The following is a 26,314-nucleotide window of genomic DNA, read 5'->3' as shown; positions in this document are numbered from 1 at the left end:
AAAATAAAGTGCAATAAGGTAAAAATAAAAACTTTGGATGGATGTACATTAATATGGTGAATAATTTTTATTTTGAATCAAGTCTTCTCCAGACAAATACTTTTTGATACACTTTTGTATGTCCATAATTGTCATGACCTGCTCCTATGGCCCTCTCGTGTGCTACGCCCCTCATTAACGTGCAATCCCGATTGTTCCCAGCTGTTTCTTACTGTTTCGTCTAGTCCTGTGTATTTAAGTCCACGTCAGAGTCTGTCGCCCAGATCTGTCATTGAAGTTTTCCCCGTGTTGTGTGCTGTGCTTGCAATAACCCCCCCGTCCCCCGTTTGTTGGATTTCCGTCTGCCTGACCCTGATTCATCGTTCCCTGCTTGCTCGCCCTACGCTGAGATACAACAATAACAAGTTCAATAAAGTTCAATAAAGTCAAATAAAAACATTGCATGGACAGATATGTAGAATGAGGAAGATCAACATGACTGAGTTCTGCGGTGAAACAAGTATGTCAGTATTCTTCGAGGTTTTTTTTTTTCTTTCTTTTCCTTTCTTTAAGAAAAATTAAATGGTCAACGTGTTCAGGAGATTGTGTGCTCTGAGCGTAGCGTCCTATGTCACCTGCCGTACTAAACACACGCTCTGAAGGTACGCTAGCTTGTGAGCTTCTTATAAATGACCAAGTCAGAATGATCTACTGTTATGATCGCTGGTTGGCGAACAGGCAGGAAGCGGGGAAGGACGTGGCAGGTAGGCGAGGATGCAGGAAACGGGGTTTTATTAGGGAAAGACAGGGCAGACGGCGACGAACATCAATAACGGATCTGGGGAAAACGGCCTCAGATGGACTAAATACACAAGCTAGACCAGCCGAAATAACAGGAAACAGGTGATCACAATCGGGGTAGTACGCGTAGGTAATGAGGTGGCGTGGCACACACAAGGATCGGAAGAGCAGGTCATGATATCTACCTGGTGCCCAGGTAGGAGACCTTCCAGATCGTGTGGACAAGCTTTTGGCCTCAGCTGGGGTGGATCCAGTTGTCGTGGTGCATGTTGGCACCAACGACATAGGCAAGGGTAGAAGGGCTGTTCTGCAGGATAAATTTATAGAAGTCGCCAATAAGCTTAGAAGCAGAACGTCCATGGTGGTATTTTCTGAAATACTCCCTGTGCCACGCGCAAGTGAGGCTAAGTTAGCTGAGATAAGGAGATTAAATGCGTGGCTAAAAGGATGGTGTAGGAAAGAGGGGTTTAGGTTTATGGGGCACTGGAGGACCTTCTGGAACAGGTGGGACCTGTTCAAGCCGGATGGGTTGCATCTGAACCGGAGGGGAACCAGTGTACTGGGAAGGCGTATTTGTAGAGTAGTTGAGGAATGTTTAAACTAGGGACTGGGGGGGCAGGGAGGTTAGTTAAGTATGTAACTGGGGGGAAACGGAAAGCCCCAAAAAATCATATTATAAGTAGGCACTGTAATAGGCCTACCCTTTGTTGTCTGTATTTAAACGCCAGGAGTATTAGGAATAAAATTCATGATTTAGAGGCTCTTATCTCATCGGACTCTTATGATATTATAGCAATAACTGAAACGTGGTTGAGTGATAAGGATGGACAAGAATATAATATGGATGGTTACACATTGTTCCGTAAAGACCGTATAGGTAAGAAGGGAGGTGGTGTTGCAGTATATGTAAAGGAAAACTTGCAGGCAAGGGAGCTTACTGATATAAGTAAAAGTACGGAAGCTATATGGGTAAAATTACATGCTACAAACTCAGATAGCCTAATTGTCGGTGTTTGTTACAGAGCACCCAATGTAGCTGCTGAGGAAAGCAGATTGTTATACAGTGATATTAGGATTATGAGCAATAAAAATGATGTGGTAGTTATGGGTGATTTTAATCTACCGGGGATGCAGTGGGACATTGTTGCTGGCTCTTCTGAAAATGAACTTGAGATGGTGGAATTAGTACAGGATTGTTTTTTTACTCAGTTTGTTAACACCCCTACCAGGGGAGATGCCATTCTTGATCTTGTTTTGTCTAATAACCAGGACAGGATTGGTAAATTAGATGTTTTAGAACCACTTGACAGTAGCGATCATAACATGGTTAAATTTGAGGTTAAGTTTAGTGCCCGAAGAGCAAAGTCCAAATCAAAAATATATAATGTTAGGAAGGCTAACTTCAATTGTATGAGATTAAAACTAGAAACTGTGAACTGGATGGAGTTAAATAACAAAACTGTTGAAGAGGCATGGGAATTTTTTAAAAGCACATTATTGCAAGTACAAGAGGACTTCATACCTGTTTCTAGCAAGAATAAATCTAGGAAATTGCAACCTAGGTGGTTTAATAGGGACATAAAGTATAAAGTAAGGAGGAAAAGGGCTTTGTTCCAGAGATGGAAAATAACTGATGATGACATAATAAAGCAAGAGTATCTAAATCTACAGGCTGAATTAAAAAATGACATTAGACGAGCTAAAAGGAATGTCGAAAGGAAGATCGCATTGGAGGCTAAGGATGACGTTAAAAGTTTCTTCCAGTATTTTAACTCTAAAAGAGCTCTAAAAGCTGAAATTACTAATCTGCAGGATAGTAAGGGTCTTATAATTGAAAACGACATTGACATAGTAAATGAGTTCAATGATAGTTTTGCACGGGTATTCACTGTCGAGGACACTAGTAACTTACCAGTTCTTATTACTAATCCAACATCGTCTATAACTAATATATATATAACTGAAGCTGATGTTTTGCAAAGCCTAGCTAAGCTCAAAATAAATAAATCACAGGGCCCTGATGGCATCTTACCTATAGTGTTAAAAGAGATGAGGGATATTATTTGCCGACCCTTAACATTACTGTTTCAAAAATCCTTAGCTGAAGGTGTGGTACCTTCTGATTGGAAGCATGCCAACATAACGCCCATTTTCAAAAAAGGGGATAGAAGTAATTTGTCAAACTATAGGCCAATCAGTCTAACTTGTATAACTGGTAAAGTTATGGAGGCTATAATCAAAGAGAAAATAGTAGATTACCTGGACTCAAATAACATTTTGAGGGATAGCCAGCATGGATTTAGGAGAGGTAGATCCTGTTTAACAAATCTGTTGGAGTTTTTTGAGGAAGCTACTCAGGAAGTTGATAAGAAGGCCTATGATGTCATCTATTTAGATTTCCAAAAGGCTTTTGATGTTGTTCCCCACAAGAGGCTCTCACTTAAACTCAAAGCGACAGGTATTTTAGGAACTGTAGCAACTTGGATTGATAACTGGTTAACGGATAGGAAGCAGCAAGTAGTTATAAGAGGCTCGATGTCACAGTGGGCCTGCGTTCATAGTGGGGTACCGCAGGGTTCAATTTTAGGACCACTTTTGTTCCTAATTTACATAAATGATATAGACACCAATATATACAGTAAACTGGTGAAATATGCAGATGACACCAAGGTGGGTGGTGTAGCAGATACTGAACTAGCGGCTCAGCAGCTACAGCGGGATCTTAATTTAATTAGTGACTGGGCTGACACCTGGCAGATGAAATTTAACATAGACAAATGTAAGGTACTCCATGTAGGGAGCCGAAATATAAAGTACAGGTATTTTATGGGACCCACTGAAATAAAGGTAGCTGATTATGAGAAAGACCTTGGTGTGTATGTTGATGCTTCCATGTCTCATTCTCGCCAGTGCGGGGAAGCAATAAAAAAGGCCAATAGGATGTTGGGGTATATCTCCAGGTGTGTGGAGTTTAAGTCAAGGGAGGTAATGCTAAGATTATACAATTCCTTCACCTCACCTAGAATATTGTGTACAGGTTTGGTCACCATATCTTAAAAAGGACATAGCGGCCTTAGAAAAGGTGCAGCGTAGGGCCACAAGAATGATTCCTGGTCTTAGAGGAATGTCATACGAGGAAAGGTTATTTGAGCTAAATCTGTTCAGCCTCAAGAGGGGTGGGACATGAGGGGGGACATGATCCAGGTCTATAAGATTCTAACAGGTTTGGATGCTGTTCAACCGAATAGTTACTTCAGCATTAGTTCAAATACAAGAACTCGTGGCCATAGGTGGAAATTAGCGGGAGAACTTTGCAAACTGGATTTAAGGAAGCACTTCTTTACACAGCGTGTAGTCAGAGTATGGAATAGTCTTCCTGATAACGTAGTGCAAGCTGAATCCTTGGGTTCCTTTAAATCAGAGCTAGATAAGATTCTAACAACTCTGAGCTATTAGTTAAGTTCTCCCCAAGCGAGCTCGATGGGCCGAATGGCCTCCTCTCGTTTGTAAATTTCTTATGTTCTTCTTATGTTCTTATCATCCAGTCCATGGAATCTTGGGGCTCCTTTACTTGTACGCCATGTACTTTGATTGCTCGTTTGACCTCAGGGTCATCAATGTCTAACATTCCAGGATCTGGATTCTGCGGCCACTCGTTTTCTGAGCAGTGCAAGAATTTTGGTCCAGAAAGCCAACTGCTATTTTTTAAGAAGGCTTCGACCGTCTGTCCTCTTGAGACATAGTCTGCAGGGTTAAGAGTCGTATTAACATATCTCCACTGTGAAATGTGAGAATGCTTCAGAACTGTCGATATTCTATTAGCTACAAAGGTCTTAAATCTGGTGCTTTCACTTCTCAGGTACTTAAGTACAGCTGTGCTATCAGTCCAAAAGACTGAGTCACGAAGCTCCAGATCAAGCTCCTTTTTAAGTAGCTTGTCCATCTTGACTGCTACGGTAGCTGCAGTCAATTCCATTCTTGGAATTGTTGGTGCCTTTAGTGGCGCCACCCTAGCCTTTGCCATCATCAAGGTAGATTGAGTCTGGCCGCTTTCATTGCCTAACAGCAAATAGCTGACTGTTCCATACGCATCCTCACTTGCATCTGCAAAATGATGCAGCTGTGCAAAGGTTGGCGGACCAAATTCGCTCGTCTTGATGCATCTGTTGATTCCAAAACTGTCTAACTGTCACAAACCTGAGACCCATTTTTTCCATCTCTGTATAACATCATTTGGCAAGTCTTCATCCCAGCTGTATTTTTCTCAGCAAAGGTCTTGAAGGATTCTCTTAGCTGATAAGAGAACAGGAGCAAGGAAGCCCAATGGGTCAAAGATAGAACTGACAAGAGAAAGTAGGACTCTCCTAGTCAATGGCCGATCCTTAAGACTAATCTTGAATTTGAACTGATCTGATTCGGCACACCATTGGGTTCTCTCCATTGGTAAGCTGTCTTGATCCAAAGCCAAATCTTGAAATCCTTGCGCTCTTTCTTCCTCAGAAAATAAGGTGAGCAGTTTTCGACTGTTGCTTGACCACTTCGTCAGCCGGAAACCTCCCTTCATCAACATACTCCTCAAATTGGAGCATAGAGCAATGGCCGTATCTTCATCTCTAACTGACTTAAGGCAGTCATCAACATAAAAATTCCTCTTAACTGTCCTAGCAGCTTCTTGACCAAATTCAATCTCGAAATCTGTTGCGCATTTTTGCAGAGCAAAATTTGCAACACTAGGCGATGAAGTTGCGCCAAAAATGTGGACCACCATTTTATATTCAGCAAGCTCTTCCTGATAGTTCCCACCAGGCCACCATAGGAACCTCAAGAGATCCGTGTCTTCGTCCCGAACCTTGACCTGGTGGAACATAGCTTCCACATCTGCCATCATAGCCACAGCCTCTTGTCGGAACCTCATGAGGACCCCCACCAACGAACTTGTTAAGTCAGGACCTTGCAAGAGTTGTTGATTTAATGATGTTCCTTGGTAGCTCGCTGCACAATCAAAAACCACACGTAGTTTCTGCTTGACGGGATGTCGGACCCCGTGGTGAGGCAGGTACCATGTCTTTCCTTTCGGAGGCGCGACCTGGCTCTTGTCAAGCTTCACCGCATAACTCTTTCGTAGAATGTCACCCATGAACGCAGCGTACTCCGTCCGAAGCTTGACATCTCTCATGAACCTTTTCCGTAAATTCAGTGCACGTTGTTCAGCGACAGATCTATTGTTTAGCAGACTCAGCGATTTTGTTTTTTATCGGAAGGCAAATACTGTAATGACCATCAGAAAGTCTTAATGACTGAGACACCATGGCCATGAACAAGTGGTCGTCCTTAGACATTTCGAATTCTTCGACTTGTTCTGCATCAGGGAAATCTTGCTTAAACTGCAGCTGCCAGAGGTCGTCTAACTTTGCTACAGAAATTCGATTCGCTGCTACTTCAGTTCGCTTCCTTGTTGCTGTGCTACATCCACCTCGGAGTGGACCATTCACCGTCCAGCCCAAAAATGTTTTAACGGCATATGGCCCATTACCTATGCTGCTGACAACTTGAAGCGGTTCCATAGCCTTGGGTACATTTGCTCCTATGAGCAATTCAATCTTACACTCAATGGCGGGAAGATGCACTTCCTTCAGGTGAGGCCAGTCATCAATATCCCTTTGACATGGAATATTATCTTCAGTAACTGGAATTTCTTTCTGTGAGTACACCTCCGGAAGCTCAATAAACTGACTGCCGTTCAGACTACTGATTTCCAGCCCAGTAACTACTCGGGTGCGGACCACTGATTCCCTTCCCATTGTTCTTAAGAGAATGGTTGTGCTCCGTCCACTCACATTCAGTTCATTAATCAGTGACTCCGTACAAAAAGTAGCGGTGCTACCGGAATCTAGAAACGCATATGTAACTACTGTCTTTGTTCCCTTCTGTGCCTTGATGCATACTGGAACAATCGAAAACGCACAACCTTCCTTACCGGCCCCAGTGACACCAAAACTTAACGTTTACGCAAAAGCACTTGAGACTGATTGCGCTTCACAACTTTCTTTTGTCATTGTCTTGTCCGTATCTTGTGTTGAGCTGCCCTTGAGTTTTATGTGGAGTAGCGTGGGATGTGACCGAAAACATTCTTGACATTGCGCTCTGTCTTTGCAGCTGCTGCTCATGTGTCCATGTTTTAAACATCCAAAACATAAGCCTTTAATTCTCAAGAAATCAATCTTTTCTTTATGAGACTTGCTCTGGAGTCTTCTGCATGCTGCAAGACAGTGTTGCCCTCCATTGCAATAAGCGCAAGGCTTGCTGCTGGCATCAACAGAAAAAGTTTGCATTTTAGGTGGTGCTTGGTTCTCCTCTTCTTCCTTATTTTTCTTCCACTGTTTGATTTCCTTTTCGTTTGGAACTGCAGTTGTAGCGAAGGCCTTCTTTGTTGCACCTTTCTCCTTAAATTGTGGCCTTGCCTTTGGCTTATGCTGTTCTTTCTGGCTCTCCTTTAAATCGCCATACAGCGGATGCAGAATGTACTTAACTTGCTTAGCGACAAAGTCCACAAAGTCTTTGAACGTCGCTCTTCTGTTTGTGTATCCTTGAATATCACATGCTACCTTTCGCCACCTTTCTTTAAGCTTGTATGGCAATTTGTTTGCCAGTGCCCTCAAATTAACTGCATTGTTCAAGTCTTCCATGTAGCTTATGTCAGACATTGTATTATAGCAGCCCGTCAAAAACAGCAAAAAGGACTGCAGTGCTGCACCGTCTTCTGGCTGTAATCTGTCCCAACTAAGAGCCTTGTTGATATAAGCTTCTGCTATTGTATAATCATCACCATAATATTCTTTTAACATTTGTTTGGCCCTCGCATAACCTGTTGAGGGTTCCATTTGAATGCAGCTTCCCAGTAGTTCGTGTGGCTGACCACTTGTATACTGCTGCAAGAAGTAGAGGCGATCTCGATCGTTATCCGTACGATCTTCTACGGCGTGCTGAAAGGCTCTAATAAACAGCTTATATTCAAGCGGGTCACCATTAAACGTGGGTATGTTTATATCTGGTAACAAGGACGCCTTGTGGTTCTTCACCAAATATACTGTTACATTAGCTTGCTGGGAAATTGCTTTACATAAACTATCAAGCGCTGGCCCAACATTGGATTCCACACTAGGAGTGGGTGAGGCTTTATTCTGCAATTGCGTTTGGAAAACATTTTCAACTTCGACGTTACGTTCTGATACTGGCGGAGAGGTCAGAATATTGCTAAATTCTGCCACACTCCTATCAGTTTGCCTAATTTCATATTTTTGCAAAACCTCCATTTTTGCATCCGCTTCAGCAATTGCAGTCTGAAGCTCATGCATCTGTTTTCTAGCCTTTATGCTAGCTTCTCTCCTCATTTGTTTGGCTAGCCATTCTGCTTCTTCCCTTTCAATAGCTAATTTTTTCTCTAAAGCTGCAACCTTTACTTTTAATGCAGCCTTCTCCACGGCTGCTTTCATCTTAGCTGATGAAGCAGCAGACGCCATGCTTCCACAGTGGGAACCTTGCCTGCTAGAGCGCTTAGCGGTTAACCTTAATGTCGTAGACACACTATCCGCAGGGGTTACTTGTGCATCGTACTCTTCAGCTTGTGTAGATCGTTTTAAAACATTATTCATCCATCCTTCACATCTCCAGAAAAAATCATCTATCGCATTTTACCTTCGGAACGAACCAATTGTTTTGATCATCCGAATATTCCTCTTCGGTCATAAGCCCTTTCATATCCAAATTTATTTCACAAAATTCCCTTTGCAAATTAACAAAGTCATTCCGTAATTTTTCCTTAACAACATCCACGTTTACATCCTCCTCCATTAATCGCTCGAGGTGTTTTACAATGCTAATTACCTGCCCTAGCTTAGCTCTTCTGGTATGCACATGTCTGGACACGTTTTCCTCCCGGGCCTTTTCCGTCATTTTTACCATCCGTTTTTCGCTGTCTGGCCTATCCATACAAGCAAAAATTTCCCCAGCTACTTAAAGCAAGGTATCACAAAGCACCGTTGTAAAGGAAAAAGAGAAAAACTTGACGCAGACAATGCTTTCCTCCTTTATATTCACCGAATATAGTCCGTTGAGCTTTGATTTTTAAATCCAGTTACCGCAGGCGCTGCTATTGCAGGCCTGACCATGAAAATGTACGTATGCATTTTCTTCGTCGTCAATACGTTGCCAACAAGCCTGCCTGCTTTTGTTACCTACAGTGGTATTGGACTTTCTTTAAAGGGTTGATTTAAACTCCTCATAACGCTGCATAATTAGCATGCAGTCTTCCTCCGTAAAACATATGGAGATCGCGCTATGAGTCAAACGGTGCCTTGCGTTGCCGAACGTGCTCCATGTATGTGAACGCGCACAAACTCCAATGCAGTTAACACCGATTTAACAAATCAACTTCTTAACTGGCGTCGTAGTACTGATTAGCCCCGATGGAGTCAACATGATTTTGTTAACCTCGCGTTCGCAAATTACCTCGGGGTTAAGTCTGATTTGGTTAAACCCCCTTCGTAGTACAGGCCACAGAGCTCTTCCAACTGGTGCTTTTATCATAGGCATAGGTAGGCAATTGCCTGGGGCCTTGTCTGCCAAAGAGCCTCATAAATTTGTTTCCTTTTTTAACTTAACAAGCATGTGCCCCCATTTAAAAAATATTTAAAAATAGGACATACCCGAAATAAAACATTTATTACTCTTTAAGCACTAGCGCTATGTTCTTAAACAAGGGCTGGTTTAAATCCTGACTGTCACAAAATGATAAGAGAAAAGGAGAAGGAGGAGGTAAGGAGCGTGCACTGATTACAGCACGTTGCCACACCCACCACACGACAAACCACCTCAGGGATGAGAACCTGAGTGCAGCTGTGTAGCAGGTGATACCTCAGCACCACACTAGTCCGAATAGATCAGTGTGAGTTTTTGTCCGGTGGCTGGAGTGCCAATCCTGCCACCAACCCCCAAATTTCCCTGTAAGTTGGAGGACAAGAGACAAAGTGATTTCTAAAAGTGTTACGCACACGGATATAAAATCCTTTAACTGTAAAGTTTATTTGCACTCTCAAAATGATTTTGTGGTTTGTTTTGGGATTAAAGCATTTTGTTTGGTCTGGCGACCAGCAAACACAGAGAATTCAAAGACAGAACCCTCATTAACACTCGATTAAAAATCATATGTGAAACAGTACAGTGGTCATGGTGTAATAAAGTACATATATTTTATGGGATCCACTGAAATAAAGGTAGTTGATTATAAGAAAGACCTCGGTGTGTATGTTGATGCTTCCATGTCTCACTCTCACCAATGTGGGGAAGCAATAAAAAAGGCCAATAGGATGTTGGGGTATATCTCCAGGTGTGTGGAGTTTAGGTCAATGGAGGTGATGCTACGATTATATAATTCCTTGGTAAGACTCCACCTAGAATTTTGTGTGCAGGTTCAGTCACCATGCCTTAAAAAGGACATTGCTGCCTTGGAAAGGGTTCAACATAGGGCTACGAGAATGATTCCTGGTCTTAGAGGAATGTCTTATGAGGAGAGGTTAGCTGAGCTGAATCTGTTTAGCCTCGAGCAAAGGAGACTAAGGGGGGACATGATCCAGGTATATAAGATTCTGATAGGTCTGGATGCTGTTCAGCCAAATGGCTATTTCAATATTAGTTTAAATACTAGGACTGTGGAAATTAGCGGGAGAACATTTTAAAATGAATCTGAGGAAGCACTTCTTTACACAGCGTGTAGTCAGAGTATGGAATAGTCTTCCTGCTAGTGCAGCGGAAGCTAAAACCCTGAGTTCCTTTAAATCAGAGCTAGATAAGATTTTAACAACCCTAAGATATTAGTTAAGTTCTCCCAAAACGAGCTTAATGGGCCGAATGGCCTCCTCTCATTTGTAAATTTCTTATGTTCTTATGCTATGTCCAGTTGCCCCAGTCTCAAACTGTAAATAAATGCCTTACTTGTTGAATTGTAGTTTTTTATTCTGCATTCCATTGCTGGTTTAATATCCTTAATATTTTTCAAAAATGCTTCCACGCTTGTGATAATGTCATTGATGTCATTGTTTGATTGGCTGTTTGTTCGAGGAACTCCAGGTTATTGAATGTTCCACAGGTCCATCAACAGGAAGGGTAATTAGTCACCACATTTGGGTGTGGTTGGTTAAAAACACTTACTAATCAGCTACACTAAACCAGCTCGTTAGCATTAGGGCTGGTTTTGTTCCTAAGGGCCTGCTGTACATATTGAAAGCTCTGACTAATGTGTGTGTGTGTGTGTGTTACCGGTCCCACAAAGCGGTACTGGGGTAACAAATATAATCTGCATTAAACAGAAAAGAGTTACAGCAACAAGGACACATGCATTACATTTCGTGATAAATCGTCTCTGAGAGGAAAAAGGGGAAATGCACCTTTCTCTCATCTGCCCAGAGTGACCCCCAGTGGGCGCCATGCACCATTTCCATGTTTTTTTTGCCATCCTGAGCTATTAAATGAATGGGCATTAATTACATGCCTATAGATAAATATAGAAGTAGTTATTGCCCCCCCAAAAAAATATTAAAATGTTCACCTGTGATCCCCTTATAATTAATGGTGCGTCACATATGCAGTTTACATGTTGGGTTAACATGGGTAAACACCGTGTGTAAACAGGGGTAGTTTCTGCTATGTTTTCGCCCAATTTAGCTTGTTTTTTGAATAAAGGACTGTGATGGATATGTCACATCCCACCCAGCTTCACCTGATCTACCTTCGCGGTTCCCCTTGGGCGTGGTCTCAAACAGGCCCCACCCAATGCTTGTGAGCCTTACCTTCCTTTCCAGCCCCCACGTGTAGTGCTCCCAGCTGTGTCTTGTTAGTGCCCTAGTTAGTGATTGTATGTAAGTTCCTCATAGCTGTGTAGTCCTTAGTTCCATCATTGTGTAGCTTGTTCCCCAAACTGCTCAATAAACACCCCAGTCACAGGGTTTCCCTGCATCAGCTGCATTCTGGGTCGTGCTTTGGGTCCGCCGGGTTCTGTCTGTATTTAACCCCTGCTTATAATGGACTGAAGGGTAGCACATAATTTGCAGGTTACACTAAAACGAATGTCATCTTCTGTAAAGAACATACTGCTTACCCTGTATTTTCAGCTTGTCCTTAGAAGCCACTGTTTCCTCTGTGGACGCCATGTTGCATTATAAAGCCAGCATGCAGCCACAGCCAGAGGTCGTGGGTGTCAATGTTTTTAAATTAAAAATAAATATTAAATATTAAAAATAAAATATTGTAATTCCCCAAAAGCCAAAGAAAGAAAGTAGGGAAATTTCAGGTTTTACTACACTTTGGGGACAATTTGGTCCTCAAATGTGATCTATGCAAACACACACACAACCACACAGCCTCGAGGTGAAAGGTCGAGTGGAAGTGACACGTGCACAAAATCTCTCACAAATAGGAAAAAAACATCTCCTTTATTGGGATCGACATCATCAATGCTTCCAACACAAACCATAAGACATATTTTAAAACAGGAACAACAAAAACAAACAGGGGAAAAAAAAATCAGAAAAGGCGTGACGCAGCTCCCATAAACCCACTCGGTCAGACTGTGAAAAGGCTACACTTCCCGCAGCAGCAAAGTCACCCCGATATTCCCCACCACTTATCAGACTGGCCCCCATCCCCCAGAAGGGGCCCCTGTGATGGGCCCATCGGAATTCTGCCCTGCTCTGTCCGGATTGGCCATTCCTGAATCTCTAACAGGCACTCTTCCGGTCTGCCGTGGCGCTCAGTACATCAAACTTCTCCTCCCTCCAAATCAAAGGTTCAATCCCTCTGTTTCTGTCTCCCTTGGGAGGGATTTAAATGCCCTCTGACTTGCACATGCAGCACCCCAACAACATGGCAAATTCAGCTCCACCTACGAGAGACTCCATGCTACTGGGAACTAGCCGGTCACTGCTGTGACCTGGGGCTCTTTAAAGATAAAGATATATTTGTTTTTATTTATATATTTATATTCATATATACTCAATATTCAATACCATTCACTCAGGGTGACATTTCGTGTTATATTAGCAAATATTCAGATGGTGAAACATTCTTACAAATGTCTCACCTCAGAAACCTCTAAAGATAGCGAAATAAATTAAGTTTTGTACATAATTACATGATATGACCCAGCCTGACATCCCCTCTTCCTTTGTGGCCATGTGACACTACGAAAGGAAGACTCAGGAAACGGGGGTGTCCTCGGCTCATAAACCTGTGTGGGGGGGGGGGGGGGGGCAGAGGTGGGGAGTGTAGAAAATGCAATAGAATTGTGGGAACACAACAGACATTCAAAAGACACCTGTTCACAATCTTTAACGACATGTCCCTTACCAGCTCCCGTAGCATTTTGCAGTCCACAAACAGTAAACTCCGTAAAACACAGTATTTAAAAACACCCTCACCTCTTAGAGGACAGATTTGAGAGAAAAGAAAAAAAAGAAAAGAAAAAATGCGGCCAGAGATTAGAAAATAAAAAGAAGAAGTCAGACACGAAAAAAAAGCCAAACCCAAGCGAGGAAGAAGCAGTGCCTCACACACTGGGGTCTCTGTCTCCCCGCCAATCGGATAAGATGTGAGATTGATCCAGTCCTCGTCTCCCAAGCCTCAGACACCAAGGAAACCAAACCATCCTCTCCAATTTCTAGGTGCATTTTGATCGGGCGCTGAAGTGGGCAGCTTTCTGCTGGGTCCTTTACTCCTATTGATGCCCTGTTCCTTTGTCCGCGTCATCTTGCTCTACATGTTGTAGGCCACATAGATGGGGTCCAGCTGGTCGGCCAGGAAGCCGTCGCGCAGGTGCATGCGCTGTTTTTCACCACGCGAGTTGATGGGGATGACACCCACGTCCACAACCACCACCACGCCCACGATCAGGTAGTGCTCCTCCAGCACCGAGTTGGTCACCAGTGGCACCAGGTCCAACGCCTCCTGCTCCGAGCCGTCCAGCTCCACGACCACCACCAGCAGGTTGGTCCAGGTGAAGACCGCGCTGCGACACAAGCAGTAAATGGCACTAATCACTTTGAGAAACACTGAGGAAGCGTTGAGTAGCATTTTGGGTCACATGAAGGTTGATGGCTTTCTCTGCCCAATGAAATGCTCAGCATCATTATTAGTACCAAAAAGGAAATTTCTGGCTGACAGCTGATAGTTTAAAAAACTGAGACCAATATTATATTGATTGCTTGGGAGGTTCTGCTTAAATAATTTTAAAAGGACACCCCATCCAAATAATAATAAAAAAAAAATTTATTACATTCCAAAAATATGAAAAAGTATTTTTCGTGAGAAAACACCAACTCCCAGAGCACTATATTCTATAACTGTATATATTTTACCAAAAGAGAAGGGCCGATCATCAAGTGTGATGAGCTCTGTAATTTTCTGAGTAAAATCTTTTGATTTTGCACTGTCTACACTGAATTTTCTATCAAATGCTTGCGTTACTGACAGACCAGCATTACCTGGCAATCTGCAGCCTTCTTTTCTGGAACACATTTGTTTTTCAGAGACACTTTTCTACTCTTCGCTCTCTCTCCTTAAGGAGAGCAATCAAATTTGTTGTGTTGTGCTTATTACTAGATCCTCCTCGTGAAATTTCAGCAGAGTAATGTTTGCAAAATGCATTTTTTACAATGTTAAAATAATTACACACAGCAGACATTTTCTAACTGGTTAGTATGCGGGTTTGTACAGCAATATGGGTCATCATTTTAAAGGCAATTATCGGCAGTAAATATCAGCTTATTTTTTAACCATTGGCCAATGGCCGACTGCAGCTGTATTGGCCGATACCGATAGCTGGCTGATACAATCGGTTCGTCTCTAATTGTTACATCCTGATATCCTGACCGATCTGTGTTTACACACCACCCCCATGTTTTTCAGCCCATGCCTGAACAGGTCCTGCTGTGGTTGGCTGGTATTTCGGTTCCTCACCATTCCGTAATGCTCTTGTGGGTTCGGATCACCGAGGTCTCGATGTCGATCGGATGGTACCGCATGCCCCTGAGCTCCATGGCCTCATCCAGAGCCCCCACCACATAAAGGGCGTCGTGCCGATCTGATTGGGCAAACCGCACAGTGTGATAGGCTGCCATTAGGGCTGTAATCATACATATTTTCATTGTATAAAGTTTGGTACGTAATCAGTCATCGGGGGTTTGGAAACAATTTGGCTCCCAATAAAGTACATCAGCACTGGAGAGAGAGACACCAAGACTCTGTCGGCTCAGTTATGCTGCTGAAACACAAGGAAACATACTAACTCATTTGAGACACCATTTCAGTGTGGTTTTACCAGGAAATTCAGACAGGGCTAAAAAAAAATAATGAAGGCTATAGGGGTGTTAATCGCTACAAATATGTGACGATGCCTGGAAGGAGAGAACACAGGGTTTAGTTCATTGTGATGGTTTTAAATGTTTCACATATTCATTTTTATAATGTGCAAATCAGCAGCTCAGGTTTTGTTATCCAGACAAGTCGACAGACGCATTGCTTTTGGTTTGCAGCTTTTCCTAATTGTGTTTGTGTGTGCAGTTTTAATTAGTGCCCGACCAATACAGGATTTACCAATACTGATTTAAATATTTGAGGTTTTTTTTTCCAAAATACATTACATAAATATTTTCCAATGTTTATGTGCAGTTAAGTCCTAACCAAGATAAAATGACATAATGTACTTTAAAAATAAACTTTATTGTCATAAATGCATAAAACACAACAAAATATTGGTTTTGATAATGGGGTCACATGCATAAAAATGTGTGCGTGTATATATATTCAGATCCATTATAAACTGTACTACCATCAATGAACGTTAAAGGAGGTGTGTGTGTGAGAGCTTGCCATGTGCACATTAAAAGGGAAAATATGTGGAAAAAAAAACTAATAAAACAGATGAATGAATAAATAAATAAATCAAGCACAAATACTGCCGCGGTTGTGATTTTGTGATTTGTTGCATTCCAAACAGGTGTGCAGGGGGTTGCAGTGTGCCCTCTGGTGGACAAACTACACAACAACAGCACTCCTAACATGGTTGAAGGATATGTCTTCCATCTCTCTATCTGTTTTTAATTGTCATTTATTGGCAGTTATAAACACAGGTGCCAATTTATTTGAAATTAGCTCATATTGTGATGTTTGTATATGTATGGTCGGGTTGATGGCCTGCTTTCGCTGGTACTTGTGACTAGTGACATGGTGAATTGCAACAGCAATAAAGGGAATTAATCAATCAATCAATATTGGTTGGTAATATGAGCACACCGATTTATCAGTTGGGCTCTAGTTTTAATACTTAATCATTTAAAAACAAATTCTGTTCTCCCTGCTGTACCAAAATTACACTAAACCGTGAACCCGAAACCAGACCGTGAATTTTGTGTATCCCACTATCTGCCACCCTGTTCTGAGAGGACGGTCCGGCCCGGCCCATACCCACCTCCGCTGGCGTCCGTCAGCTCAGTGCGGCGCAGGAAGCCCAGGTAGCCGGTGCGGGCCCACACCGTCTGCGTGTCGCCAAAGCTCAGCCGTGAGCTGAAGTGGTCCGACTGCAGGGACTCGTCGCCATACACCGTGAAGTAGCCGCTGGCATTGTGTCCGCTCTGCACCCAGATCTGCGGGGAGGCCGGAGGGGGGTTAGCGACACGTGGCCGAATCTACGCCACAGGAACTGTTTGCGAAAGAAGCTTATCGGACCTCCCCGAGGTGAGAGTCCCCCAGGGGGCCCTTGGTCTCCGGGTTAGCAATGATGATTCGGACACCGGGCAGAATCTGAGGGATGACACATCAAACCATCAGCTTATATTCAGGAGCCATCTTAGGCGATTGCTTAATAAGCTGCGTCCCTCAGACTGGGGGGGGCTCACCTTCCCTGATTCCATGAGGGGCAGGCTATGCGGTGATCCTCTCTCCACCAGTCGAACCCTGTGCCAGAGGAGAGCAGCATGTGACGCAGATCCCAGGCCACCTTCACTCTCACTCAAGCAGAAGACAGGCCACTAAGATACTGCATTTAACAACATCATCATCATCATCATCATGACAGGGCCCAGGGGACTCAGCATCATCGAGAGGATTAAAGATAAGCCGACATGCTGCGTGACCCCCTCAGGACCCGAGGAGCAATGCCATGGAACGAGCGGACCAACGGAAAATACCGGATTATCAGCCATCATCCTTTAAGTCACACTCACACCTAGGCTTCCTTTGGCTTCCTATCCACTGGTTCAGCAGAAGGACTCACATCTGAGACCTGCTGTCAAACAAACACTTCATCTGTCCTTGGTTGGTCTTCTAAGTCACTGTCTAAACCACTTGATGTTAGGTTTAAAAGGCCGGGAGAGTAGGGCTGCTCTGCTCTGGCTGGGGCGGGCAAGGGCCCCTGGGCTCACCTGTCATGCCTCAGGGCCCGCATGTCGACGTACACCGTGGTGGGATCTGGTCCCGAGGTGCCCTGAAAGGCAAAGCAGCGCCGGGTCACTGTCATGTGATCTGTCTATCACAGGGTCCACTGCACCACTAACGGGTTAAACACCAAACATCACCACACGAGGAAAAGAGCAAACTGATGGCAATCCAGTAACTGATCACTGAACAGACTGATCATAATGTGGTCACAGTACAGTGTAGGTTAGGGTACTAATTCACAACCTGTCATACTGTCACTGTACTGCATAGTCCCCAATTCCAGTGCTGGAGGGCCAGAATTCAACACAGTTTGCAGACTTCCCTGCTAATCCTGGTAATTAGCGGATACAGATGTGTTTGAACAGGGAAATCTACAAGCTGTGCTGGATTCTGGTCCTCCAGGACTGGAATTGGGGAACTACACTGCAATAGAGTCACTCTCAGGCCCATCGAACCCATCATGACGGTTCTGAAGCTGTATGAACAAGCCGCATAAATGAAGGGAGACCCATGGGGCAGCCAGCAAGCAGAAGACAGCAAGATCCCACAGTCACAGAGAAGAGAGAAGTGACTGAATCACCCAAACAGCCACAACCAGGATGGACAGAGCGGGCTGGACCAAGCATGCTGGAAGGGGGGGGGGGGGTTTAAAAAGTGGAGCGAAGGATCATGGGGGGGGGGCACGAGCCCACAGAGGAGGAGACTAGGGTAGCCCCAGCCAGCTGCATACACCGGGGGCTCAGAGAGCACAGCACAGGAGGCACTGAGGCTGCAGGAAGTGACATCACATGAATCAGTGGCCCACAGCCACCTGTACAACGAGAGAGGCCGCCCGTTTTACCCCACCAATGGGCCAGAAGGGTGAGCGTGTGTGTTTTCCAGTCACACCTGGCAAAGCACGGCGGAGCCTCAGACTTAACAGCAAAAAAAAAAACCCAAGCAGACCGAAAAATCAATCATCAGGACATGGAAGACTGCGCAGAAGCACCAGTGTCACCACCAGGGGGCCCCCAAAAGCAGCAGAGCAGTGCAGGCGAGAGCGGGGCTGGCCTATTAGGGAGCAGTGCAGAGAGGCGGGGGAGGGGCAGGGTCACGGCGCCAGGAGGCAGCAGTGCTGGCCATTAACCGAGGGTCACTGAAGCCCCGGAAGTCAAAGGCAGAGCAACCCCTGTCACCCAGTCATTAAAAATAATGAAATCTCCTCCTTGCTACAGTATCCCGCTTTCCCAGACTTTGCTGCTGCCTTTCATGCCCGGTAACTACAAAGGAGGAAGCGTCTCGGACCCTATGAGCTGCGCGGACCCCAGCCTCGGTATATTGGGGGTTTGAGACCAGGCCTCCTACACGGAGCCGCAGAAACGACAGTCGCAGCGACTGAGCCCCACGGGTCCATGGCCTCCCTGCTCGCAAAGAGGCACCCCATGCCCCATATCCTGCCCCGGGGGGAACTGAGGGGGTGGCAGGAGGCCTGGGAGAATTCCCTACCTGGTCAGCCATCTTCCCCAGCCTGTGTGGCTACAGCAGCGAGGGGGGTGGGGGTAGTGCGAGAGACACAGGCGTGGGGGGGGGGGGGGGGTGCAGAAAGCGAACAAAAACAAAAATGTCAAATGTGGAAGATGTGACGTAACACCTAAGACAAAATAAAATAAACCCACCCCCCTCCCCGTGACCCATCAAAAAGAAACTACGGCCATTGTCTTGGACACGGGGGCGAGGTGGCACGCTTCACGCACACCTCACGCACACCTCACACACACCTCACGCACACCTCACACACACCTCACACACACCTCACACACACACACAGCACATGGGGCCGACATCATCATGGCGAGGCATCATGTGGTGTGCAGCATTAAAACCAGCTGTGATCAGACGTTACTCTCCGAACACCAGCCGTTACCTCGAGGCAGAGGGACGCCCCGATCTAGGGGCGCCTGTGTTCCGGGGGGATCTGGCTGTGTGGGGCGGCAGTCTGAGAGCCGGCTGACGAGCGCCATCCTCTATGGGCTTATTCTCTATTATTCTCCTTGAGCCCCAAAGAGATCACGGATTCGGCAAGGCCCGTGTGATGCCCCGCAGTGACCCGGACTCCCGCCCACGCTGCGACCATATGACCCACCTGCAGGCAGATGGCCAGGTTGACCCGGCAGCCGAAGGAGGTGCTGACCGCCCGTGGGTGGAGGCCCAGGTCCTTGAAGAGCTTGGAGAAGGACTGGGTGAGGGCTATCCTGGGCCTCTCCTCGGCCACCACCACGCATGTCCTCACGCGGGACAGGTCCAGGCCCCGTGACTGAAGGGGGAGGGATGGAGGGTAGGTAGGCGGTTACAGGGCATCGTGATTGGCTGGACTCAGTCGTGATATCCTAGACTAATGCCCCCATACAGAGGCTTTCTGGGCTTAGACCTGATCTGAGGGTGGCGCTCTCACAGGGTGTAACCTCAATACGGCACCTCTCACGCCTCAGGAACAGAACCCCGCTCTGATTGTGTGGAACCCCGCTCTGATTGTGTGGGACAGCTCTTCCACTCTACTGATGCCAGTCTGCATGTTAATAAACCACACCAGGTTGACCTCGCTCCCATAATAGACCACTCCTCCTGACAAGCTTCCTTGGGGTGGGGGGGGACGGGACGTGGCCTCTACCCTCTCTCTCTCTCTCCATTACTGACAAACCAGAACTCAGCCCTGATGCGCTGCTGTTACACCTGCTCTCCGTAAAGCTGGTGGTGTCCTGGTGCCCACACCCCCCTGCTGTCTGCCCATCACACAGGGGACGGAGTTACCTTGAGCGACTCAGTCTGCAGCCCCAGACCCTTGGTGCACAGCTCCATGACGGAGTACGAGCAGAAGGTGTCCCGCACACGGTACTGGCTGACAGCCAGCAGCCAGAGCGCTGGGTTGGCCTCCAGCTCCGAGGGTGGGATCAGAATGGACTGGTGACCAGAGTACACGCTGAAACAGAGGGGGGGGACATGTGGGTACAGCAGCACCCGAGCAGGACGGCCATCCATACCTTCAGGGGAACTCGACCCACACACTAAAACCCAAGAGGAGATTTATTAACGTCCCCCCCACCCGCTGACCTGCAGAGGCACCAGAGAACAAAGCCCAGGCCGCAGTAGGGGTCCAGGCAGATGGCCACCTCGCGGGATGGGTATAGCTCACACTGCAGCTTCACCGAGCGGCAGAGGGCGCTGGTGGCTGCGTGGGACATCTGCAGGAGGAGGGGAGAACAAGATAGGCTCAGGGGGAGCGCCTCACGCTGGTGGGCATGGGCCATGACACCTGTGTATCACTCTTAAAGGGAAATGCAATTGCAACAGCAGGGTTTGCATCTGAAACGCCGAAGGTTTCACTCAATTAAAACGAATGTTAATTATTCACATGATCGCACCTTCTCACTATTGTGAGCCGACAGTGAAATTAATCCTAATAATAAACAATAAGCTATAACAAGCCGGCATGCAAACAGGTGACTACCGACGGCAGCTGAGGAATCTGAATGGGCTCTCACTGCGGCACTGTTTAACACGTCTGAATCAGTGGGTCACCATCATGGTGTCGTTCAACAGCTGAATTACATGCCCTGATCCCTCTCTCCGATATGGGGGCACCGTTTTGCGGCCCTCTTAAGCGGCGCTCTTCTTAGGGTCTGCTTTAGTCTCTGGGCCGATACCCATAAAGCCGTGAGGAAGAAAGGCACTTATTAACTATTAAATGAATAACGCACAAAGCACTGACAGCAGTATGGTGGAGACAGGATGCAGATTCTCAAGGGACTCGTGGTATCTCTCTACAAGACATGTGTGGGAGGTGTCCAGGAGATGTATGGGACGTGAATAGGAGCTGTGTAGGAGGAGTACAGGAGATGCATGGTAGGTGTGTAGGAGGTGTACAAGACATGTGTAGGAGGAATACAGGAGGTGTGCGGATGATGTACTGGAGTTGTGTGGGAGATGAACGGGAGATCTACAGGAGGTGTATGGGAGATATGTGGGAGGTGTGCAGGAGTTGTGTGGGAGGTGTGCAGGAGGTGTGTGGGAGATGTACAGGAGATGTGCGGTAGGTGTACCAGTGGTCTGCAAGAGATATACAGGAGGTGTATAGAAGATGTATGGAAGGTGTACAGGAGATGCATGATTGGTATACAGGAGGTGTGCGGGAGGTGTATGATTGGTATACAGGAGGTGTGCGGGAGGTGTATGAAAGGTGTGCAGGAGATGTACGGGAGACGTGAGGGAGGTGTGCGGGAGGTATACAGAAGGTCTATGGGAGATGTGCAGAAAGTACCTTGACCCCTGCCAGCATGCCTGTGGTGGACACGCTGAAGTCCAGGTAGGCCATCGTGTCAGGGTTTGAGGGCTTGTACAGCTGGGGCGGTCTCTTCTTTGGCAAATCGTCTGCCAGGCAGAGGTGGATCAGTTAGCAGATTCGGGGGGAGGTCATTACGGCTGGGCTGTCTTAAGGGCTTGACATTGTACTCAACAAGCATTAGGAACCGGTCTCTGAGTGGCAGAGCAGTGAATCGGGGAGGGGTCTGCTTCACCTGTGTCCAGCACAGGGGGCCACGTCCTCACATCCACGGCAGCCATTGCCTCCTTGGACCGCAGCAGCTTGCAGATCACCTGTGTCGTCATGACACAGGCTGAGCGGCTCACCTGTGGTGGATACAGACACACACCCTCAATAACACCACAGGATACACACATACAGCTGTGACTTCAGACCCTGACTGACGCCTGTGGATATAAACAAGGCCCCGTGCTGCTACTGCTTACCTCCACGATCATCTTGACGGTGGGCAGGGTGGTGGCGATGTTCTGGGGGTGCGGCGGCCGCACCGTGATGGGCACGCAGCCTGCATACAGGCAGCCGTAAAAGGCCGCAATCAGGTCCACACCTGTGGGCGGAGCGGGAGAGGCAGAGGGCGTCAGGGGCTCCTTCAGCATCTGGCTGAACTCAATGGCATCCTGATGGGTCTTAAAATATCAGAAAGGACAGCAATATAAGAGAGCCCACCTGGGGGGTAAACCAAAGCCACATGGTCTCCATCCTGCAGGTGAGCACGCTCAGCCAGCAGAGCGGCGATCTTCTCCGCCCTCTTATGCAGTTGCAGGCAGGTGAGTGAGCTGGCGATGGCACCCTACACAGACACAGCATGGGAATGTAAGTGGAAGGCAATTCCACATCTCACAGAAGCGGCTCTTGGCACATCTGGACCGGGCTGTGTCTGACTCTCCACATGGCGGGGGCACCTGCTCGGCACGCAAAGGGCGCTCTGCTTGGGAAATACAGCACATGCCTAGAGCACCAGCCTGGTTGTGCTGCTTCCGTTTGTGATTCACATTTCTGGAAGGAAAGAAGCAGATCGCTTGCGGGGTACGAATGTTGCTGCAGGAATTTTAGGCATGGACCAGCGCTCTGAGAGAGGCACAGAGCAGACGGCTTTTGGAACACGGGCCGGTTTTTGAGTCCTGTGTGTCAATGGTGTGAAATTTCAATATATTATGAGACTTCTTAGCAGATTTCCCACTTATGCTGAGAGCAAACCGTTCGGCTGTGAACTAAACTATAGCAAGCTGTCACAGTTGACCCGCAGTGCCACTTATCGGCCCCCAAATGCATCTCCTCAGAGATGGGAGCTGGCGTTCGCTGAAGGCCCTTACCCTGGAGCTCAGCAGTGTGAACAAGACGTGGTCAGGGGTGGTTTGTGATCGCCACTGCAGCACCTCTGATAGGAAGAGGAACTGTAGGAGAAGAACAAGGGAGGGGTGGTCAGAGGAGGCCCAGAGTAGCAGGCACACAGCCTCGGCATCTACACAGACGCCATCTGCATTCTGGGAGGACGCCCCCTAGGGGCAGCTGTCGGCTCGCTCTCATGCTCGCTGGCACACGCGCTGTCTTGCCTGGTCGTTGTCCTCCATCTGGCTGAGGTCCCGTCCGCTGGCCTGGGCGATGCGCTTCCCTGACACCAGGTTACCCACCATCACGGAGGCCGGCCCAATCTCTGAGGGACACGGGTCCAAACATTAAACGTGCACAAACTCCGCATGCCACAAATGCACACGCCAGCCAGGGATTACATGTGTAACCACGGGCACCTTCCAGCTAAGCATAGTGATGATGGCTGATTGATTGGTTGATTGGTTGACTCCTGCACCCCCTTCTGGCTTGTAAGCTGTACCGCAGCTGAGCTGGTGACATGGGGCTCTGAGATGCATTCGGAAGGGCAGCCCCAGCACGGAGCACACAGTGTCCCCCACATCTATTTTGGACTGAAGCACTACAAACTGGTAGGGTAAGTCACTGCCTTCATACCCTCCTGGCTGTGAAGGCAGTGACAACACCCCTCATCCCCCTGCCGGCGATGACATCATTTCCTTATATCGCCAATGATATAATTTCTTTTAGTTGGCCATGACATCATTTCCTCCAGTGCCCCCCCTCCCCCACTCACGCCACTGACCTGGCTGCTTCTGTCTGGGCTTGGGCAGGTTGGTTACGCAGGTATGGGGGCACATGAGCACATTGCAGGGGTGTAGTGCCCCTTCTAAGAACAGCTGCTTGGTCTCCGACAGGTGAATGCCCCCCAGTGGTGTCTTGGGCAGCGTATTGGCGGGCACCAGGGCCAGACAGAAGACGCCCACGGCGTGAATGCTGTCTATTGCCTGGGAGACAGCACAGAGGCTAATCTCATTATGCAGACCGACGTTATACAAATGTTTATGTAAATGCTCACAGGCATCAGCAACAACCGGAAAGAAAAATGTGTTCATGAGTCGGCTCACTGGCGCCACCCGCAGGAAGCGGAGCGAAGCCGGATCGCCACGGCAGTGGTCGGCTCGTACCTGCAGCACCCGGCTCATCCACTGGAAGCTGTCCTCCTCGGTGGAGTCGGGCCTCTGCTCGGCCACTACCACGATGCGCTCGTCGTGCAGCACAGTGATGGAGAACACTGCAATCCTGCAGGCCACAGGGGGGCATTATTCTGTGAGCGTGCTGAAGGGGTATGCTAACCATGTGCTCCTGTCCATACCCATTACAGTCACGCTACTTTTAATGACACTGTCTATATTGCGGTGATGGCTGGTTGCCACTGTGACAGCCTACCTGCCCCTGTAGACGAATTTCATTGGCTCAACAGCCAGCGCGGTGGCAACAAGGTCATCAGCGTTGTGCCGTCGCCCGCTCACCACCATGAGGCCGTCCATCTTGCCTGCAATGAAGACGAGGCCCCCAGGACCCACGAAGCCCAGCAGGCCGGTACGGGTGAAGGGATACTCGCTGACGGGGGCACCGGAGCTGCTCATGGGGAACACCTGCCGGCCCGAGACAGAGCGGCCATAGGAAATCATTTGGCCTTAATCGTACCTCTGAGCTCTGCCTTTGACCTAATGCCCTGTCCATTACATACAGACCATACCCAACTCACAGATTACACTCAATCTGCAGTTTAAACTTGATCCACTGTAATCAGGCCATACCCACTGACTGATTATATTCACCTTGTAGTGTTTACGCCCCACCCATTACAGTCAGGACACACCCACACTCTGCAGTGCTTAAGCCACACCCATTATGTCAGGCCAAACCCACTCACCAATTACATCCACTCAGCCGTGTTTAAGCCATGCCCACACCGAAGAGGTGTTGCACTCACCTCGAAGGTGTTCTTGGTCATCCCGGAAAGGCCGTAGTAGGACGTCCCCGTGGCAACGGAGCAGACACACAGCTCGCCGACCTCATCCGTCTGGCACAGCTGAGGCACGCCGTCCGGTCTGACCACGCACAGGAGGGCTGCCGTGAAGAGCCAAAGAGCGCGCACTGAAGCAGGGAAGCAACTCCAGCCGTCACACCAAAGGTCTGATAAGCAGCACATTAGCATAAGGGGCGGGTCCTCATACCGCCTGGCATGGCCGTGCCCACATCCTGCACGGTGAGAACGGAGAGGCGCTCCTCTGTGTCCACACGGATCACGCCGTGGCTCAGACCCTGCATGGACAGTACGCCTCGGCCAGGGGGCTGATTGCTGTCCTCAGTGGGCCTGCAAACACACACCAATCAGAATTGGCCATTTCACAGATCAGGGACCTGTCCTTTAACAGGGAGGCCTGGTGACATGTCGAAGGGTGTGTGCTATGGAACAGGCAAACAGGAAGTAATGGGGGGAGGATCACATGATGAAATTACATCATAAGCCTGAATTCATGGACAAGCTGAACACCTGTGGGCCCATGACAAAGCGGGCACAACATTCAGCCTTTACTACACCTCTGAGCGCTGCCTCAAACCTTAAACCCCACCCGACTCTGCTGCATTTAAGCCCCACCCACCTTATACCCATATGGGCAATCACATCACATTTGCAGTGGTTCAGCCTATAGCAGACATGGAGATACACAGTGAGCTCACACTAGGGGCAAGGCTGAGCATTTAAAGGCTGTGACTTTACACAGGCAGACCCACAGGGACAAACTGCAGACACAGGGCCCTCTGCCCCGCCTGGGACGGCAGTCAGACTGAAGACGGAGCTGTCGTCAGATGCCTTGGTGTGACTGAGCTAAGATAATGTTTGTAGATGCATTTTTCTTTACGTGAGCGGCTCAGCCAACTCACTGACTGCATCGTGACCGCAAGGCACTGTGCTTCTCATCAAGAGAGGCAGTCTGCTCTGTTTTCACAACTGTAACATCCCATTAAAAACAGAGCAGTTATAATGATTAAGCCCTGCAACCATTCAGCATGCATCACAAGCCGGATGGGGAGCATGGCTAGAGGTACCGGGTACAGCCTCCAGGGCGGCGACTGTGAGTACCTTCTGATAGCCACAGTCAGAGCCTCGGGGGAGCTGGCGCAGGGGCAGATGACCTCTGGCCGAAGTCCCTTGCTCTGGAAGACGTTGAGAAAGGCATCGCAAGATGAGATTGACCCTGGAGGAAACAAAGTTGGGGGAAAACAATTTCATCCTCTGGAAAGGCAGCAGTCGGCTGACATTGACTTGAAGGTAACTTGAAATTCTGCTTCATGGGGCACACAGGCTGTCTA

At 47.5% G+C, this 26,314-nt stretch overlaps 1 protein-coding gene across 3 annotated transcripts in view; it reads right to left on the bottom strand.

The window, feature by feature from the left end:
* Positions 1-12,247: 12,247 nt before the first annotated feature.
* LOC111853449 (disco-interacting protein 2 homolog C) overlaps positions 12,248-26,314 on the bottom strand; it is a 57,404-nt gene continuing 43,337 nt past the window's right edge. Inside the window, exons 18-39 of one of the 3 annotated variants that reach the window (XM_072711461.1) lie at positions 26,085-26,199; positions 25,174-25,313; positions 24,930-25,066; positions 24,380-24,588; positions 24,118-24,232; positions 23,736-23,937; positions 23,176-23,276; positions 22,936-23,016; positions 22,289-22,412; positions 22,048-22,169; positions 21,816-21,927; positions 21,560-21,669; positions 20,353-20,483; positions 20,053-20,221; positions 19,388-19,558; positions 18,751-18,780; positions 17,250-17,311; positions 16,725-16,782; positions 16,555-16,629; positions 16,298-16,472; positions 14,788-14,911; positions 12,248-13,837 (exon numbers count right to left, since the gene is read on the bottom strand). In XM_072711461.1, coding sequence (XP_072567562.1) covers positions 13,585-13,837; positions 14,788-14,911; positions 16,298-16,472; positions 16,555-16,629; positions 16,725-16,782; positions 17,250-17,311; positions 18,751-18,780; positions 19,388-19,558; positions 20,053-20,221; positions 20,353-20,483; positions 21,560-21,669; positions 21,816-21,927; positions 22,048-22,169; positions 22,289-22,412; positions 22,936-23,016; positions 23,176-23,276; positions 23,736-23,937; positions 24,118-24,232; positions 24,380-24,588; positions 24,930-25,066; positions 25,174-25,313; positions 26,085-26,199 — 2,816 coding nt within the window. In that variant the 3' untranslated portion in view covers positions 12,248-13,584. The other 2 variants (XM_072711462.1, XM_072711463.1) reach the window with 2 other exon arrangements.

Source organism: Paramormyrops kingsleyae, chromosome 4 (genome assembly GCF_048594095.1).
Source record: "Paramormyrops kingsleyae isolate MSU_618 chromosome 4, PKINGS_0.4, whole genome shotgun sequence".
Classification (NCBI taxonomy): domain Eukaryota; kingdom Metazoa; phylum Chordata; class Actinopteri; order Osteoglossiformes; family Mormyridae; genus Paramormyrops; species Paramormyrops kingsleyae.
The sequence above is the reverse complement of the archived record's forward strand: the minus strand, read 5'-3'. Positions and strand labels throughout refer to the sequence as shown.